Here is a 17500-nt window from a genome sequence, read left to right on the forward strand (position 1 = left end):
CGGTTAGCATTTCATTAAGGAGCGCACCGTGAAGGCCACTAGTATTTTGTCATTGGCTGATGAGAGAGAGAGAGAGAGAGAGAGAGAGAGAGAGAGAGAGAGAGAGAGAGAGAGAGAGAGAGAGAGAGAGAGAGTTGACCAAACCACTACGACACTGAACAGAAAAAAAAGAGAAGAACGAGAATAGTTTGAATGTCATCGGGTGATTAGGACAAGGAGAGAGAGAGAGAGAGAGAGAGAGAGAGAGAGAGAGAGAGAGAGAGAGAGAGAGAGAGAGAGAGATTTAACCAAAACACTGCGACGCTATAATAAAAATAAGAAAAAAAATAATGTCAACTGGTATAAATTTTCCGTCAAGGCTACTTACTGTCATGTAACTTTTTTTTTTTTCATTATTAATGATTCTGCAATGATAACGTTTCTTCTTCTTCTACTTTTTTCTCTTCCTTTTAATTAGGTTTAGAATAATGGCATTTATTTTATTCTCTTCCTTGTACTCATTACGTCTGGAATTGTTGCTGTTTCTATATTAATTTTCTTTTTCTCTTTTCCCTTAGGTTTGCAAGAGTACCGTAGTTTTCTTCTATTTTTCTTACTTTCTTTCATCTCTTAATTAGATTTGGCTACAATGGACGCTGTTTCTTTTCTATCTCATTCTTTTTTTACTAAGATTCGCAATAATTACCGTTCGCTTTTTCTTTTCGTATCTTCTCCTTTTTATTTCTCTTCGACTTGAGTTTGATAGAAGTAGAAAATTACGTTTGTCTTCAGGTGAAAATTTTGTGAAAGAAAACGGGAATAATAAATGGAAGTAGAAAAAAAAAACTCTAGAAAATGAAAAAAGAAAAAAAAAAACCAGACAACGAAGAAAGAAAAGAAAACAAGAGGGAAAGAAGGAAAAAAGAAGTAGATAGATAGATAGATAGATAGATAGAGAGAGAGAGAAAGAGAGAAACAAAAAAAAACAGCACAAAGGAAATAATTGGAAAAGAAAATAAGGAAGTAATGGAAGTGAGAGAAGAAAGAAGAAGAGACAATAATTACAAAGAAAAGATATGAATAGAGAAGAGAAGAATGAAAGACAATAATTAACAAAAATAAAGAGAGAAGGAGAAAAGATTAGTAAACAGACAAATAGAAGCACACAAAGGAGACGAACAGAGAAGAAGAAGAAGAAGAAGAAGAAGAAGAAGAGAGAGAGAGAGAGAGAGAGAGAGAGAGAGAGAGAGAGAGAGAGAGAGAGAGAGAGAGAGAGAGAGAGATAATAGGAGGAGAGAGAGAGAGATGAGTAGGCAGATAAAGAGAAGAAGAGACACAGGAAATGATTAGAGAAGATGAGAGATAAGAGAGGGATTGAGAAGACCATGAGAAAAAGTGAATGAAAGAAATAGAAAAATTAACAAAAGAGGAGAAAGAAATAAAACAGATGGAAAAACAAAAAAATAGTAGAAAGAAAAAAAGTAAAAGAAAAATGCAGAAAAAAACGTGAAAAGACAGAAATAACGAACTGAAAAGAAGATGACGAAGAAGAAGAAGAAGAAGAAGAAGAAGAAGAAAGGATGAAAGACAAGATATGGAAAAAAACAACAACAAAAAAAAGGAGAGAGGGAAGGGAAAACGAAATTGAAATACCCGGATCTCTCTCTCTCTCTCTCTCTCTCTCTCTCTCTCTCTCTCTCTCTCTCTCTCTCTCTCTCTCTCTCTTGAAGTCAAAAGGATTACGTACCTAAGATGGAATGTCCCTCTTGTGTGTGTGTGTGTGTGTGTGTGTGTGTGTGTGTGTGTGTGTGTGTGTGTGTGTGTGTGTGTGTGTGTGTGTGTGTGTGTGTGTGTGTGTGTTTCGTTCGTTTGTACTATCTTATACTCGTGTTGCTACAAAATTGTGTACCTGAAAAATATTTCTAATAATAATGAAAAAAAAAGAAATGAAAAAAAGAAATCATAATTGTGTGTTTATGAGATTATTTGTACAATACTTCTTACATAAACAAACTTACTTACGTACTTTGTATATATGTAGATCTGTAGATACGCTTACCAGTCTACACACACACACACACACACACACACACACACACACACACACACACACACACACACACACACACACACACACACACACACACACACACACACACACACACACACACACACACAGTTCTCCTACCTCGACCATGTTCTAATGTATTTGTCTTTTTTGTTTCTTTGCAGGAAGACGCTATTTTCCACTGTCCTGAGGGTAAGTAAGGAGTCATGTTCGTGTGTGTGTGTGTGTGTGTGTGTGTGTTATCAATGTCTCTATTCTTCATTTTTTTTATGTGTTTCCTTCAGTCTTCTTTATTTCCTCCCCTTCCCAGTTTTATAATGTTTTAATGACCACAATGAAATAACTAACTTTAATGGCTACGTTTCCTAATTTGACAGAATCTTAATAACACCTTTGATCCTTATTTTCTTTCCCTTCTCTCTCTCTCTCTCTCTCTCTCTCTTTTTGTACAATTTTCACTATTTCAGTAATACATAACAGTAATAACAATGATTAGACAAGTAAACTGCAATAATTCCCAATCTTTTCTCTCCTTTGCCCTCAAAACTTTAATAACTCAAGTAATCGTTCTTTCCTCTCCTCTCTCTTTTGTGTAAAACGATAATAGCTTCCTAAATCTTTCTCTCCCCTTTCTTTTCATCTTTTAATAGTAATAACAACTGGTGTAACATTTGTTCATTATTCTCTTGTATCTTTTCTAAAACTATGGTAATTTTTTCTAATCTGCCTTCATCTTTCCTCTTCTGTCTTTTATGAAAGCAGATTAATTATCGTATCTTTCTCCCTTTTTAATTGTTTCTTATACATTAAACCTATAAACTTTCTTCTGTCTTCCTGTAATCTAAAATTATAATAACTCAAATTTTCTTGTCACTCTTTCTCCTCTAAGTAATTAAAAGCTTCAATTAGCACCATCATCTTTGCATGCATTATATTTCAGCTCCTTGTCAGTATCACGTTACTACTTTCTTGTCTTCCTGTAAGCTAAAATTATAATAACTCAAACTTTCTTCTTACTCTCTCTCCTCTAAGTAATTAAAAGCTTCAGTTAACACCATCATCTTTGCATGCATTATATTTCAGCTCATTGTCAGTATCACGCTATACTTGTTTACTCACATTACTCCTATTGTCATTTCACTCCAAGGGATCCATGTGTGTATTTGTCTCCCTCTGTGTATACCTGCTATTACCTTGACGCGTGGGGGTAATTATGCACCCAGGTGAGTTAAGTAGTGCGTGTAAAGAGTGATATGGTGTAATTACGAGCACTGTTCTCTATGATCTCTTATTAACTTTCACGGTCATGGTTAATGGTAATAGTTGTGAATATGATAAGTGGGAGTTGTATTTAATAGTGAAATATGCTGTGTAAATGACTTGTGTACTTGGAAATACTTACTACTACTGCTGCTACTGCTATGAATACTACTACTACTACTACTACTACTACTACTACTACTACTACTACTACTACTACTACTACTACTACTACTACTACTACTACTACTACTACTACTACACACACACACACACACACACACACACACACACACACACACACACACACACACACACACACACACACACACACACAGTTTAACTTATGTATCATCTTTTCTTCTTTCACTCCTTCACTCCCAAACAGAATCCTTATATATTTCACTAATCTTGACAACATTGCTCGTATAAAGATTTTCGTTAGTTTGTCTTGGCTATTGGAAAGGAAATGAGAAGAAACTTTTTACGCAGCTCACAAAATAGAAATAAGAATGTATACTCCTAAGTCATTCATAACAATAGTGAAGGGTGCCAAGAATGTATCACGTGACTGCACGAGTACAACACTTTTACTGACATGCACGATACCTTGGCGAATATGTTTGATCGTTTTATAATTTGAAAAGAAAAAAAACATAAATTCACAATGCTTTTTATTAAGGCACGCGATACTTTTACTAAGAGATACGAAACTTTATACATATATGCGATACTTTTACTATAACGCACAACCTCACAGATACACGATACTTTGGCTGAAACGTATGATGATGTACACTTACTACGATACTGCCCGAATCCACAACAACCTCACAGATACACGATACTTTTGCTAAAACGTACGATAACTTTGTCCCTCGATACGACACTGCACGGGAACCTCACAGATACACGATACTTTGGCTGAAACGTATGATGATTTACACCAACTACGATACAACAAAATCCACGACAACTTTACAATGATACACGATACTTTTGCTAAAACGTACGATAACTTTGTCCCTCGATACGACACTACCAAAACTTACATTACAAAAAACACACTACACTTTTCCTAAACCCACTACAACCTTACAAAAAAAAAAAAGAGAATAAAAAAGGAAATCCACACACAATACTTTATTTAACCCTTTCAGTACCGTGACGCTTTTCCATATTTATTGTGCTTACTATTTGGTGATCTTGTACAGCGTCAGGAACTTATGTGAGGGATTAAAATAGTGAAGACTCCTGCCATTAATCTTCTGACCTCCATAGGCCCTTCCTAATATAAAAAAAAAATGGTCTTATCGTACTCAAATCTCAAGGTAAAAAAAAAGTGTTCCAGTATCGAAGGGGTTAAGATAAACAAACGCACTCCAAACACGTACGACAGTTTTGTTACATGGTACGATGCTTTTACTACTAGAGGGATACTTGGTGAGCAGCCCCGTGACAATTGCCGCCTTTGTGACTCAGTGCCGCTGCGTGTGTCGTCTGCATAACACTCGTCACAGCCGTTTGTTTGCCGCGAATCTGCTGCAGCTTCAGTTTTCATATGCTTGTTACTCTTATGGAACCGCACGTCACGCTAGAGAGAGAGAGAGAGAGAGAGAGAGAGAGAGAGAGAGAGAGAATTTTACTTTTCTTTCTTATTTTTTATATATTTTCTGTGTGTGTGTGTGTGTGTGTGTGTGTGTGTGTGTGTGTGTGTGTGTGTGTGTGTGTGTGTGTGTGTGTGTGTGTGTGTGTGTGTGGTTTCGAAAGGAAGAAAAGAAGAAAAGTGAGAGAAGTAAGAAATTAAAGAAAAGAAGCAAAAATAAGTTAAAGAAAATGGCAGTAATGTAAAAAATAATAAAGATGAAGAAAAAAAAAAACACGATGAAAATAAAAAAAATATTCAAGCTAATTACAATAAATAAGATTACAGTATTACTAAATCGCTCTCTCTCTCTCTCTCTCTCTCTCTCTCTCTCTCTCTCTCTCTCTCTCTCTCTCTCTCTCTCTCTCTCTCTTTCGGTGACGTCATATCTTCAAAGGGCAGCTGAGAGAGAGAGAGAGAGAGAGAGAGAGAGAGAGAGAGAGAGAGAGAGAGAGAGAGAGAGAGAGTGGGGAGGTGAAGGAGGGAGGGAGGAGGAAAAAATCAAGGAGTGGTTAATATACTTAGTGTGTGTTTAGAATTCCTGTGTGTGTGTGTGTGTGTGTGTGTGTGTGTGTGTGTGTGTGTGTGTTGGGTAAATGTCAGACGAAGAGGACAGAGCGAGAGAGAGAGAGAGAGAGAGAGAGAGAGTGAAGTGGTTTTCAATGTGGGGAGGAGTTATGACGTGTGGTTATCCTTGATCTCTCTCTCTCTCTCTCTCTCTCTCTCTCTCTCTCTCTCTCTCTCATTTCCACGTCAGTTCCTTCACTCACGTCTAAGACACTTTCCCTTCAACTTATCTAAGCTACCACTGCCTAACCTCCATCATCACTCTCCTTGTCACTTCCCTCCCTCCCTTTCACCCTTCTCTTCTCCCCCTCTCTCTGTCTGGCTGTCTGTCTGTCTGTATGTATGTATGTGTATATGTCTGTATGTATGTATGGCTAGATGGATGGATGTATATGTCTTTATCTCTCTCTCTCTCTCTCTCTCTCTCTCTCTCTCTCTCTCTCTCTCTCTCTCTCTCTCTCTCTCTCTCTCTCTCTCTCTCTCTAGTACTTTCTATGTTGACGTGTATTTAAATGTAGGTTCTTGAGAGAGAGAGAGAGAGAGAGAGAGAGAGAGAGAGAGAGAGAGAGAGAGAGAGAGAGAGAGAGAGAGAGAGAGAGAGAGAGTGGGAGGATGAAGGAATGCACACACACACACACACACACACACACACACACACACACACACACACACACACACACACACACACACACACACACACACACACACACACACACACACACACACACACACACACACACACAGAGAGACCTTCACTTACATTCACTTATGCAGAGGAAAAATACACATCCTTGTCCTTTGTATGTTTGTTAAGTGTATGTATGTACGTGTGTGTGTGTGTGTGTGTGTGTGTGTGTGTGTGTGCATTTAGGTTTCTCTTTATTATGCATTATTTTGGTATCATTTACACTTCCTCATTGTGTAAGTATGTTTGGTTTGGTTCAGCATCTAAAAATCACCAGCTCACAATTTTCCTTAGTCTGTCCCTGTGTGAATTTGCATGTGTTAAGCTTCGTATAATATTCCTGTCCTCGTGTAGCAGCTTATTCTATTTTCTATTATGTTTTGGCCTTGTCTTTCCGTCTCTTTATCTGTCAGTCTGTCTACCTATCAATTTATGTTAATCCTATCTGTATGTTTGTCTTTCTACTTGCCTCTTATTTTATCTTTATTTTATTTGTTGTCCTGCCATTCTGTTTGTAAGTCTGTTTTTGTGTGTTCTTATCTACACTTGTTTATTTATTCTGTCCTATCCGTCCTTCTGTTTTCCTTGTTTATTTCTGTTTATCTAGCTATCTTCTGTTCATTCTTATCATCCTTTTCTTTCATATATATCCTTCTGTTCTCTTTTATTCATGTTCTTCTGTTCTCTTTTATTCATGCCTTTCTGTTTTGTTTGTTCTTCTTCGTCTCGTTTTTTTCTGTCCCTCTAGCTATCTTCTGTTCATTCTGATCGTCCTCCTTTTCTTTTATTCATGTTCTTTTCCTGTATTTATGGTCCTGTCATTCTTTTTGAGGTCTGTCTTTGCATGTCCTTATCTGTACCTGTCTATCTATTTTGTCTTTTTATCCGTTTTTCTGTTATCCTTGTTGATCTCTATCTATCTATCTCTATCTATCTCTATCTAGCTATCTCTCTGTTCATTCTGTGTCGTCCCTCTTGTATTTTGTCTATCTTGCACACAGTTAACTAGTAACGAACCAATAAAAAGCAAAACTATATGAATTTGATCCATTATATTCTGGGAAACTTAAAAGAAACATGAATTAGCTAAATACTGCCCCTTTGTCTGTCTGTCTGTCTGTCTGTCTGTGTGTCTTTCTCTCTCTGTTTCTTTGTCTGTCTGTCTGTCTGTCTGTCTCTGTCTGTCTGTGTGTCTGTCTGTCTATCTGTCCGTATGTCTGTATATGTCTCTGGGTTTGTTTCTGTCTGTTGTCTCTGTCTGTCTGTCTGTCTGTCTATCTGTCTGTCTGTCTGTCTGTCTGTCTGTCTGTCTGTCTGTCTGTCTGTCTCTCTCTCTCTCTCTCTCTCTCTCTCTCTCTCTCTCTCTCTCTCTCTCTCTCTCTCTCTCTCTCTCTCTCTCTCTCTCTCTCTCTCTCTCCCCCCCTTTCCCCCTCCCTCCCTCCCTCCCTCCCTCCCATTCCAATAAAAAACCCTTAAGCAAACACCACCCATAGCTTCCTCAAGGCAACAGAGGCGAGAGGAAAGACACCACCTTATTTCTTCCCCTCATTTGCATCACTCTGGTTGTTGCCGTCCCCCTCTGTCCTCCCCTGTCCTCTCCCTCTCTTCCCCTGTCTCCCTCTGTCTTCCTGTCTGCCCTTATATGCATTGCTGTGGGTGTGCCAGCAGTGGTGGTGGTGGTGCTGGTGGTTGTGGTGGTGGTGGTGGTGATGATAGTGATTGTGAGAGAAAAGGAAAAGGTGCAGGAGGAGGAGGAGGAGGAGGAGGAGGAGGAGGAGGAGGAGGTGGTGGTGTGTCATGAAGAGGTGAAATGCGCGTGGACAAGTGAAGGACGAGGAAGAGGAGGAGGAAGAGGAAGAGGAAGAGGAGGAGGAGGAGGAGGAGGAGGAGGCGTGGAGAACAGTCATGGAGAGTAGATAAGAGGTGAGAGAGGTGGAGGAGAGGGAGAGGAGGCATGAAGAGGCGTGATGGACAACAAAGGGAAGGAGGAAGAAGAGGAGGAAAGGGAGGAGGAAGGGGAGGAATACAAATGTTAGGGTAGGTTACGTTTAGTTTGGAGAAGGAGGAAGAGGAGGACGAAGAAGATAAAGAAGAAGAAAAGATGAAGAAGGAAGAAGAAAATGACATAAAAAAGATAGTGAAGTGGAAGATTAGATAAACAAAAGTAGAAAGAATAGAAAAAAATAAAGAAAGGAGGCAAACAAGAAAGGAGAAAGATAAAAGTGAGAAAAAAAAAGAGAGGAAGAGAAAATAAAAGATAATTATAACAATAACAGCAAGAAAATAAAGGCAGAACATAACCTTGAAAACGAAAAAAAGGCACAAAACACACACACACACACACACACACACACACACACACACACACACACACACACACACACACACACACACACACACACACACACACACACACACACACACAAAACAGTCTTTCTTCCCACAATGCACCGTCACTCTCCATAATGTTAAGATTCTAGACTCAAGAAAAGTCATCAACCTGCATAATATTTGTCAGTAAGGCGGAAAATCACATTGTATTATGACTTACCTGGACTCTTATTGCCTGAGAGAGAGAGAGAGAGAGAGAGAGAGAGAGAGAGAGAGAGAGAGAGAGAGAGAGAGAGGGAGAGGGAGAAAAGAACTGGAAAAAATAGCTATTGTGTATCTATTTAATTTCTCATAATGGTTTAGTTTAATATTTTGTAAGTTTGAAGTGTTTTAAATTGTGTTTGATTAATGTTGCTATTGTTTTCCTTCACTTGGTTCAGTTATTGATGGTTATTGCTATTAGTGTTATTGTCGTTATTGTTATTATTATTATTATTATTATCATTGTGGTGAATTGTTGAGTGCTTGTTCCTGTGACTCTTTTTGTTCCTGTTATCTTCTGTGAGTTTTTTCTTTGTAAATGTGCGTGGGAAAATGACAGCTTAATTGCATGGGATGAATTCGTTTCCTTTGATTTTTTTTTATCTTCTTCTTTTCTTCCTCTTTTTCTTCTTCTTTTTCTTCTTCTTCTTCTTCTTCTTCTTCTTCTTCTTCTTCTTCTTCTTCTTCTTCTTCTTCTTCTTCTTCTTCTTCTTCTTCTTCTTCTTCTTCTTCTTCTTCTTCTTCTTCTTCTTCTTCTTCTTCTTCTTCTTCTTCTTCTTCTTCTTCTTCTTCTTCATTATTATTATTATTATTATTATTATTATTATTATTATTATTATTATTATTATTATTATTATTATTATTATTATTATTATTATTATTATTATTACTACTACTACTACTACTACTACTACTATTACTACTACTACTACTACTACTACTACTACTACTACTACTGCAATACTCATACCACCATCACCGCTACGACCACCCGTACTACCAGAGAGAGAGAGAGAGAGAGAGAGAGAGAGAGAGAGAGAGAGAGAGAGAGAGAGAGAGCGAGCTAGGGAACACTGACCGAAGATGGGATCACCAGCGTAGCCCACGTGACCAGACTAACAATACCTCATCTCCTGCCTCTCTTTATCACCTTTTTGTTCTCTCCTCATAACCTTCCTCTATCCTTCCCAGAGAGAGAGAGAGAGAGAGAGAGAGAGAGAGAGAGAGAGATAATTGAACGGAATCTTAAGTTTTGATAGAAAATTACTTAAATGTCAAATCTAAAACAGAAAATACTCAAAAGACCGAAAGCTCATGAAATCGTAGGCCATCAGAGAGAGAGAGAGAGAGAGAGAGAGAGAGAGAGAGAGAGAGAGAGAGATTTTTCAAGGCAGCATTCGGCATCTTAATCTTCTTTTGTACCTGTAGAGTAGCCAGCTAGTCAGTCGGCCAGGTAACTGTACCACCTGGCTGCACCTTCCCGCACTCACCTCTCTCTCTCTCTCTCTCTCTCTCTCTCTCTCTCTCTCTCTCTCTCTCTCTCTCTCTCTCTCTCAAAACAGGAACTTTAACTAACTTACGTAAAAAATATATCAGGTTAGAGGGTCACACACACACACACACACACACACACACACACACACACACACACACACACACACACACACACACACACACACACACACACACACACACACACACACACACACACACACACACACACACACACACACACACACACACACACACACACACACACACACACACACTGAAAGCCAAACGAAGGAACATAAAGAAATAAAAAGAAAGTAAATTGAGAGATGGATGTAGGAGAAAAGTTAACAAAAAAGATGGAATTTTAGAGAAAAGAGAGGAAGGAAAAATTAGAAGAATGAGGAAGAGGAAGAAAAAAAAGGAGGTGAAAGCGAATGCCGTAAAAATGTCAAAAGAGAAATTTCCGGTCAGTTTGTGAGAAAAGGGAAGAGGAAGAAGAAGAAGAAGAAGAAGAAGAAGAAGAAGAAGAAGAAGAAGAAGAAGAAGAAGAAGAAGAAGAAGAAGAAGAAGAAGAAGAAGAAGAAGAGGAGGAGGAGGAGGAAGAAGAGCAAAAACAAAGCAGATGAACTGAATAGGGTGAAGAAAAGAGAAAGATGTAGAGATGGAGGAAGAGAAGATTGAGTAGGAAGACTAAAAGAAGAAATAAAAAGAAGAGGAGTAGGAAGAAGAAGAAAGAGGAGAAAGAAGGAAAGGAATAGAATAAGGTATAAAAGGAAAAGAACTATGAGGAAATGGAGGAGGAGAAGATGGAAGAAGAATAGGAAGAGGCAGAGAAGGAAGAGGAGGAAGGCGATTAACACGAAGATAAAGAAGAAAAGAAGAAGGAGGAGGAGGAGGAGGACGAGGAACACACATGAATAGAGAAGAAAATTAGGATTAAAACGAATTAGTAGAGGATTAATATGAGGAGAAAGAAGAGGAGGAGGAGGAGGAGGAGGAGGAGGAGGAGGAGGAGGAGGCGGCAGCGGCATAGGTTCCCGTTATAACAGTAAGCAGAGCGACCGATTTACGTTCATGCTATATACGTCTGTACCCTCTCTCTCTCTCTCTCTCTCTCTCTCTCTCTCTCTCTCTCTCTCTCTCTCTCTCATTGATCTTTCTTTTTCTTTCTTTCTTCCTTTCTTTTCTGTCTTTCTTTCATTTAATTATTCTCTTTTCTCTCTTTCTTTTTCTTTCTCTCTCTCTTCCTTCCTTCCTTCCTTCCTCCCTCTCTTTAATGACTTACATGATTACCTTTTTCTCTTTATTCCTCCCACACACACACAATGGGTCACAGGTTAAGTAAGAAGTCTTGCCGTTACGTTACGTCACGTCTTTTTTTTTGTTTCACTTTGCTTGTTTCATTGTTTTTGTGTGAGTAAAATACCTTGTTCCTCTGTCACATGACCCCTGGATCTCTCTCTCTCTCTCTCTCTCTCTCTCTCTCTCTCTCTCTCTCTCTCTCTCTCTCTCTCTCTCTCTCTCTCTCTGTCTCTGTCTATGTCTCTCACTTCTCTCATTTCTTGTTACACATCTTTATTTAACTTATATTTTTTTAAACTATACACTAAAAACCTTAATATTTCACGGTACATGTGTCAGAGAAGGAGGTACAACGCGTGAGGGAATGTTATGCTCGCTACTTTCAATATCCTTCGCCTCTCTCTCTCTCTCTCTCTCTCTCTCTCTCTCTCTCTCTCTCTCTCTCTCTCTCTCTCTCTCTCTCTCTCTCTCTCTCTCTCTCTCTCTCTCTCGCCACTCAAGGGGAAAGGAAGGAAGTGTGTGGTGTGTGGTGCGTTGTGTGAGGTGCGTTGTGTGTTGATTGAAAAGGTTCATTGCGTGACTAGCTATGTGCTGCTTATGTTTGTTTGTGTGTGTCAGGGATGTTTGTGGTGTTTGTTGTTGTTGATGGTGTTACTATTACTACTGCTACTGCTACTACTACTACTACTACTACTACTATCGCTTATCCTAATCTTCCTTATATAATATGTCACACCGTTATACCGTTATGTGTGTGTGTGTGTGTGTGTGTGTGTGTGTGTGTGTGTGTGTGTGTGTGTAGTAGTAGTCACACACACACACACACACACACACACACACACACACACACACACACACACACACACACACACACACACACACACTCACGAAGGGTCAGAGGTCACGGAGAGTGTCTATTGGGGGGTCAGGGTGAGGGCAGGACACCGCCGTATGGCTATTGTGTGTGTGTGTGTGTGTGTGTGTGTGTGTGTGTGTGTGTGTGTGTGTGTGTGTGTGTGTGTGTGTGTGTGTGTCGATTTTTTTTTTTTATGTAATTCTTGTAGTCTGTCTATTGGTATGTCAGCTAGTCTCTCTCTCTCTCTCTCTCTCTCTCTCTCTCTCTCTCTCTCTCTCTCTCTCTCTCTCTCTCTCTCTCTCTCTCTCTCTCTCTCTCTCTCTCTCTCTCTCTCTCTCTCTCTCTCGAACAATGAGTTAGTTCCTCGTTCTTGGGAAAATTCTCATTCGATCCTCTTTTGTGGAGAGAGAGAGAGAGAGAGAGAGAGAGAGAGAGAGAGAGAGAGAGAGAGAGAGAGAGAGAGAGAGAGAGAGAGAGAGAGAGAGAGAGAGAGAGAGAGAGAGAGAGAGAGACAGACAGAGAGAGACAGACAGACAGACAGACAGACAGACAGACAGACAGACAGACAGACAGACAGACAGACAGACAGACAGACAGACAGACAGCCAGACACACACACACACACACACACACACACACACACACACACACACACACACACCTATGGACTTGACCTCTTTGTCTTGTTACCTTTAATCATTCTAATCACCAGGTAGAGAATGGAGAGAAGGAGAGAAGGAAAGAGGAAGGGAGAGAAGGAAAGGAGAGGAGGGAAGGAGGAAAGAGAAAGGGAAAAGAAAAATGTAAAGAAGCGGAATTTTTTGATGTGTGGGAAACGGAAGAGAGAGAGAGAGAGAGAGAGAGAGAGAGAGAGAGAGAGAGAGAGAGAGAGAGAGAGAGAGAGAGAGAGAGAGAGAGAGAGAGAGAGTAAGCAAAAACCGAGGAATAAATAAATGGAAAGAGAAAGGAAAAAGTGAAATAAAAGAAATAACAAAAGGAAACAGAGAAAAGCCAACTACAAAGAACACAAAAGAGGAAAAAAAAGAAAGAAAAAGAAAGAGAAGAAAATTGAATAGAGAGAAGAAGCAAATCATGATAACGAAGCAAAAATAAGAAAGCAAAATAGAAAAATAGTATAAACCTAAAGACAAAATAACACAAAGTAAATAAAAAAAGTAATAGGCCTATCACGTGGCGGTTTAAGAGGTGAGGAGGGAAAATAGAGCAAAACCACACCACACCACCACCATAACACCACCATAACACCACCACACCACCACAGAGATAATGAATCCTGCCATGTCTGTCTGTGTGCCCACCTGGAATTTCTATAATGAACTTCACCATGTCTGTCTGTCTGTCTTTAACCCCTTCAGTACCATGACGCGTTTTTGTATTAATTCTGGTTACTTTTATGGTGATTTATACAGCTTCAGAAACTTATGTGGGAATTAAGATAGTGAAGACTCTGGGCATTAATCTTTTAACCTCCATGGACTCTTGCTAATGTAAATAAAATCGTCTCATCGTATCCAAAACTCAAGGTAAAAATGCGTCTCAGTAAAGAAAGGGTTAGTTTATGGTGTCACTTAACCAACCTGGAGCTTCTATAATGAAATCTACCATGTCTGTCTGTGTCTTTAATTTATGGTGTCACTATGTCTACCTGGAGTTTCTATAATGAACTCTACCATGTCTATTTTTGTGTTTCCTTAATATACTGTCATTTCGCCTACCTTGAGCTTCTATAATGAACCCCTACCATGTCTGTTTGTGTCTTTAATTTATAGTGTCATTGTGCCCACCTGGAGCTTCTATAATGAATACTACCATGTCTGGCTATGTTTTTCCTTAATATATTGTATCACTTCTGCTACGTGGAGCTTTTATAATGAACCCCTACCATGTCTGTCTGTGTCTTCAATTTATAGTGTCATTGTGCCCACCTGGAGCTTCTATAATGAATACTACCATGTCTGTCTATGTTTTTTTCTTAATATATAGTGTCATTGTGCCCACTTAAAGCTTCAATAATGAATTCTACCATGTCTGTCTGTCTGTGTCTTTAATGTAGTATGTTGTCACTGTCCACCTGGAGCCTCTCTCATTAACCTGCAGCCTCATCATGATCTCACGCTTACAGGTCACTTCATATTGCACTTTTTTGTTGTGTGATATAGAGTTCAAGCTTGTTTCTCCATGTTTTTTTTTTCTTTTTTTTTTGGTTAAGAGTTTTCTATTGTATTTTTCTTTTCCCCGTTCTTCATTTCTTTCAATTTATTTTTTACTTTCCTTCGTTATTTCAACTTCTTTTACTACTTTTAAATTGATTTCGTCTTCTTTTTTGCTACTTTTTCATTTATTTCATCATTTTTCCAGTTTTTTTTGTTATATTTCATTTTTTTTGCTGGTTTTCAATTAACTTCATCTCATTCTTACTCCCTTTAGTTTTCCTCAACTTATTTTACTTCCTTTCATTTTTCCCAACTTATTTTTTTTTACTTCCTTTGATATTTCTCATTTATTTAAACTTTTATCTCTATTTTTAATCCTATGTGTCTGTTGGTAAAAGGGGAATAAGCAGGAGCAGAATAGGAAGAGATAGAGACAGAGAAGAGAAAGGAAGGAGGAACGTGATGCTGGCAGTAGGAGGAGGAGGAGGAGGAGGAGGAGGAGGAGGTGGTGGTGGTATTGAAATGGAAGAACAATGAACGGCATGAATGGAGGAGAGAGAGAGAGAGAGAGAGAGAGAGAGAGAGAGAGAGAGAGAGAGAGAGAGAGAGAGAGAGAGAGAGAGAGAGAGAGCGGGGAGGGGAATGAGGAGGAAGGAAGAATCTGTAAGGAAGAGGAAGATGACAGGAAGAAGATTGGAAGGGAAGAAAAAAAAAGAGAAAAATATAAGAAAACGGGGGATAAGGAGAAGATTAGAGAGTGCAGGGGAGAAGGAGGAGGGAGGAGGAGGAGGAGGAGGAGGATAATTAGGAGGGGAGAGAAAAGGGACAAGAAAGGCCGGAATTAAGGAGGGAGAAAATTAGTGTTTCGAGGGAGGCTGTTTTGTTGAGGAGGAGGAGGAGGAGGAGGAGGAGGAGGAGGAGGAGGAGGAGGAGGAGGAGGAGGAGGAGGCGGAGAAGAAACAATAGGCCAGTGACATCTCATCTTGAATTTATTGCTTACGTTTACTGGAGAGAGAGAGAGAGAGGAGAATACAATTGATAACCTTGAAGAACTTTGTCCATCTCTCTCTCTCTCTCTCTCTCTCTCTCTCTCTCTCTCTCTCTCTCTCTCTCTCTAATTGTCTTGAGATTAGGCAGGTTTCTTTCTTAAAAATAAAGCTCTAAAAGTGTGTGTGTGTGTGTGTGTGTGTGTGTGTGTGTGTGTGTGTGTGTGTGTGTGTGTGTGTGTGTGTGTGTGTGTGTGTGTTTAGTTTCCTGAGCACCGTACCGTTACTTTCACCCTGGTACACCCTGACTCTTCCTTCCCTCCTTCCCTCCTTTCCTCCTCTCCTTCCCTCTCTCACTCACTCACTCACTCACTCACTCACTCACTCACTCACTCTAGTCAATCCTCTATTATTTGTTGTGGTTTTATTTTCTATATTTCTACGTATTAGTCATTCATTCATTCATTCATTCAGTGTGTGAGTAAGTGAGTCAGTTATTCATTCACCCGCTCACTTCTATTATTCTTCTATTAGTATTTAACTTATTCACTTATTTTATTCTTCCATTACTACTTTACTCACTCACTCACTCACTCACTCACTCACTCACTCACTCATCCATTCTCTTACTCATATTTCACTCTCACCGACTCACTCTCTTATTCACTCACACCACACACTCACTCACTCACTCACTCACCGTAGTTTCAAGAGCATTGCATTCCTTATCAATAGAATCAGAATCTTTATAACTGTTAGTATCGTCCTTCTGATATCCTCCTTTTTTCATTGTACTTTCTTAAACCTTCTCTAATTTCACCATTTTTGCTGTTTTTGTTTTTTTTCTCAGTTTTATCTTTGTTTTGTCTTTCTTTACTTTTTCGTACTTCAGTCATTGCTTCTCTCTTTTTCTTTTATTCTTCCATTTTTATTTGTTTTTATTCCCATGCATTCGTTCATTTTCCTCTCATAGATCTTGACGTTGTATTTCTATCTTCCTTATTTTCTCTCTTCTTTCTCTTTTTTTTCTTGTACCTTTTTCCATTTTTCCTCTTTCTCCTTTTGTCTCTTCTCTCTCCTGTCTATTTTTATTTTTTCCATTTCTCTATCAAACATTTACCTATACACTTCTCTACCTTCTTCTACTCCCAGCCCTCTATCTCCCATGCTTTAGTCTCCTTCCTTCCTCTTCACTTCGCTTCCAATATTCATACTCTCCCTTCCTTCTCTTCCTCTATTTCCTCCACTTCCCACAAAGCAGGTCAGGTCAACATTCATACATTCATACATTCATGGAGGTGGCCTGTTCAGTTGTACAAGCCGGAAATAGTGATGTGATCCGGGCCAACATGACGACCAGTGGAGGGAGGGAGGGAGGGAAAGGGCGATATAGAGGAGGAAGTTGAAGAAAGGATGAGGAGAGGAGAAAGAAAGGAAGGAAAGAAAGGGAGTTGAGGGAGGGAATAGGAAACGAGTGGAGGGAAGGAGATAAGGAAGAAGGGAGGGAAGTAGGGAAAGAGTAGAGGTAAGGAGAGGAGAGAAGGGAGAAAAGGAGGGAAAGAAAGGAAGTAGGGAGTTGAGGAAGGGGAAGAGGAAGGAGGAAGGAGAGGAAGGAAGGAAGGAAGTAGGGAGGAGAGGAGGAAGAGAAGAGGAGGTGGAAGGAAGGGAGGAAGAGATGTAAGGAGTTGAGGGAGGGAAGAGGGGAGGGAAAAGGGAGAGAAGGAGTGAAGGCAAGAAGGGAAGTTAGGAGGAGGTCGAGGGAAAGAGGGAAGAAAGGGGGAAGGGAGGGAGGAAGGGTGTAAGGAGTTGAGGGAAGGAAGAGGAAAGGAGTGGAGGGAAGGAGGCAAGGAGTGAGGGAGGTAGTGGAGGCAGGAAGGAGTACAGTAAGTAGGCCACATGCTTCTCGTTTTCTTCGAGTGACCGAGCAAATATGAGGGTTGGCTGGCGGTGACACCACGTAACGTTGACCTCACCTGGTGCTGTTACTGCTGCTGCTGCTGCCACTACTACTACTACTACTACTACTACTACTACTACTACTACTACTACTACTACTACTACTACTACTACTACTACTACTACTACAGCCTTTAGACTTCTGTTGCTACTTC

The 17500-nt window shown here is 39.6% G+C and overlaps 1 protein-coding gene across 2 annotated transcripts in view; it reads left to right on the top strand.

Annotated features, from left to right (window-relative positions):
* The window catches only part of LOC123512161 (sushi, von Willebrand factor type A, EGF and pentraxin domain-containing protein 1-like), a 100892-nt gene that overhangs the window by 11766 nt on the left and 71626 nt on the right, over nucleotides 1-17500 (top strand). For both annotated transcript variants that reach the window (XM_045268368.1, XM_045268367.1), the window contains exon 3: nucleotides 2212-2239. In XM_045268368.1, coding sequence (XP_045124303.1) covers nucleotides 2212-2239 — 28 coding nt within the window. The remainder of the gene's footprint in view (nucleotides 1-2211; nucleotides 2240-17500) is intronic.

Source organism: Portunus trituberculatus, chromosome 33 (assembly GCF_017591435.1).
Source record: "Portunus trituberculatus isolate SZX2019 chromosome 33, ASM1759143v1, whole genome shotgun sequence".
In the NCBI taxonomy this organism is placed as follows: domain Eukaryota; kingdom Metazoa; phylum Arthropoda; class Malacostraca; order Decapoda; family Portunidae; genus Portunus; species Portunus trituberculatus.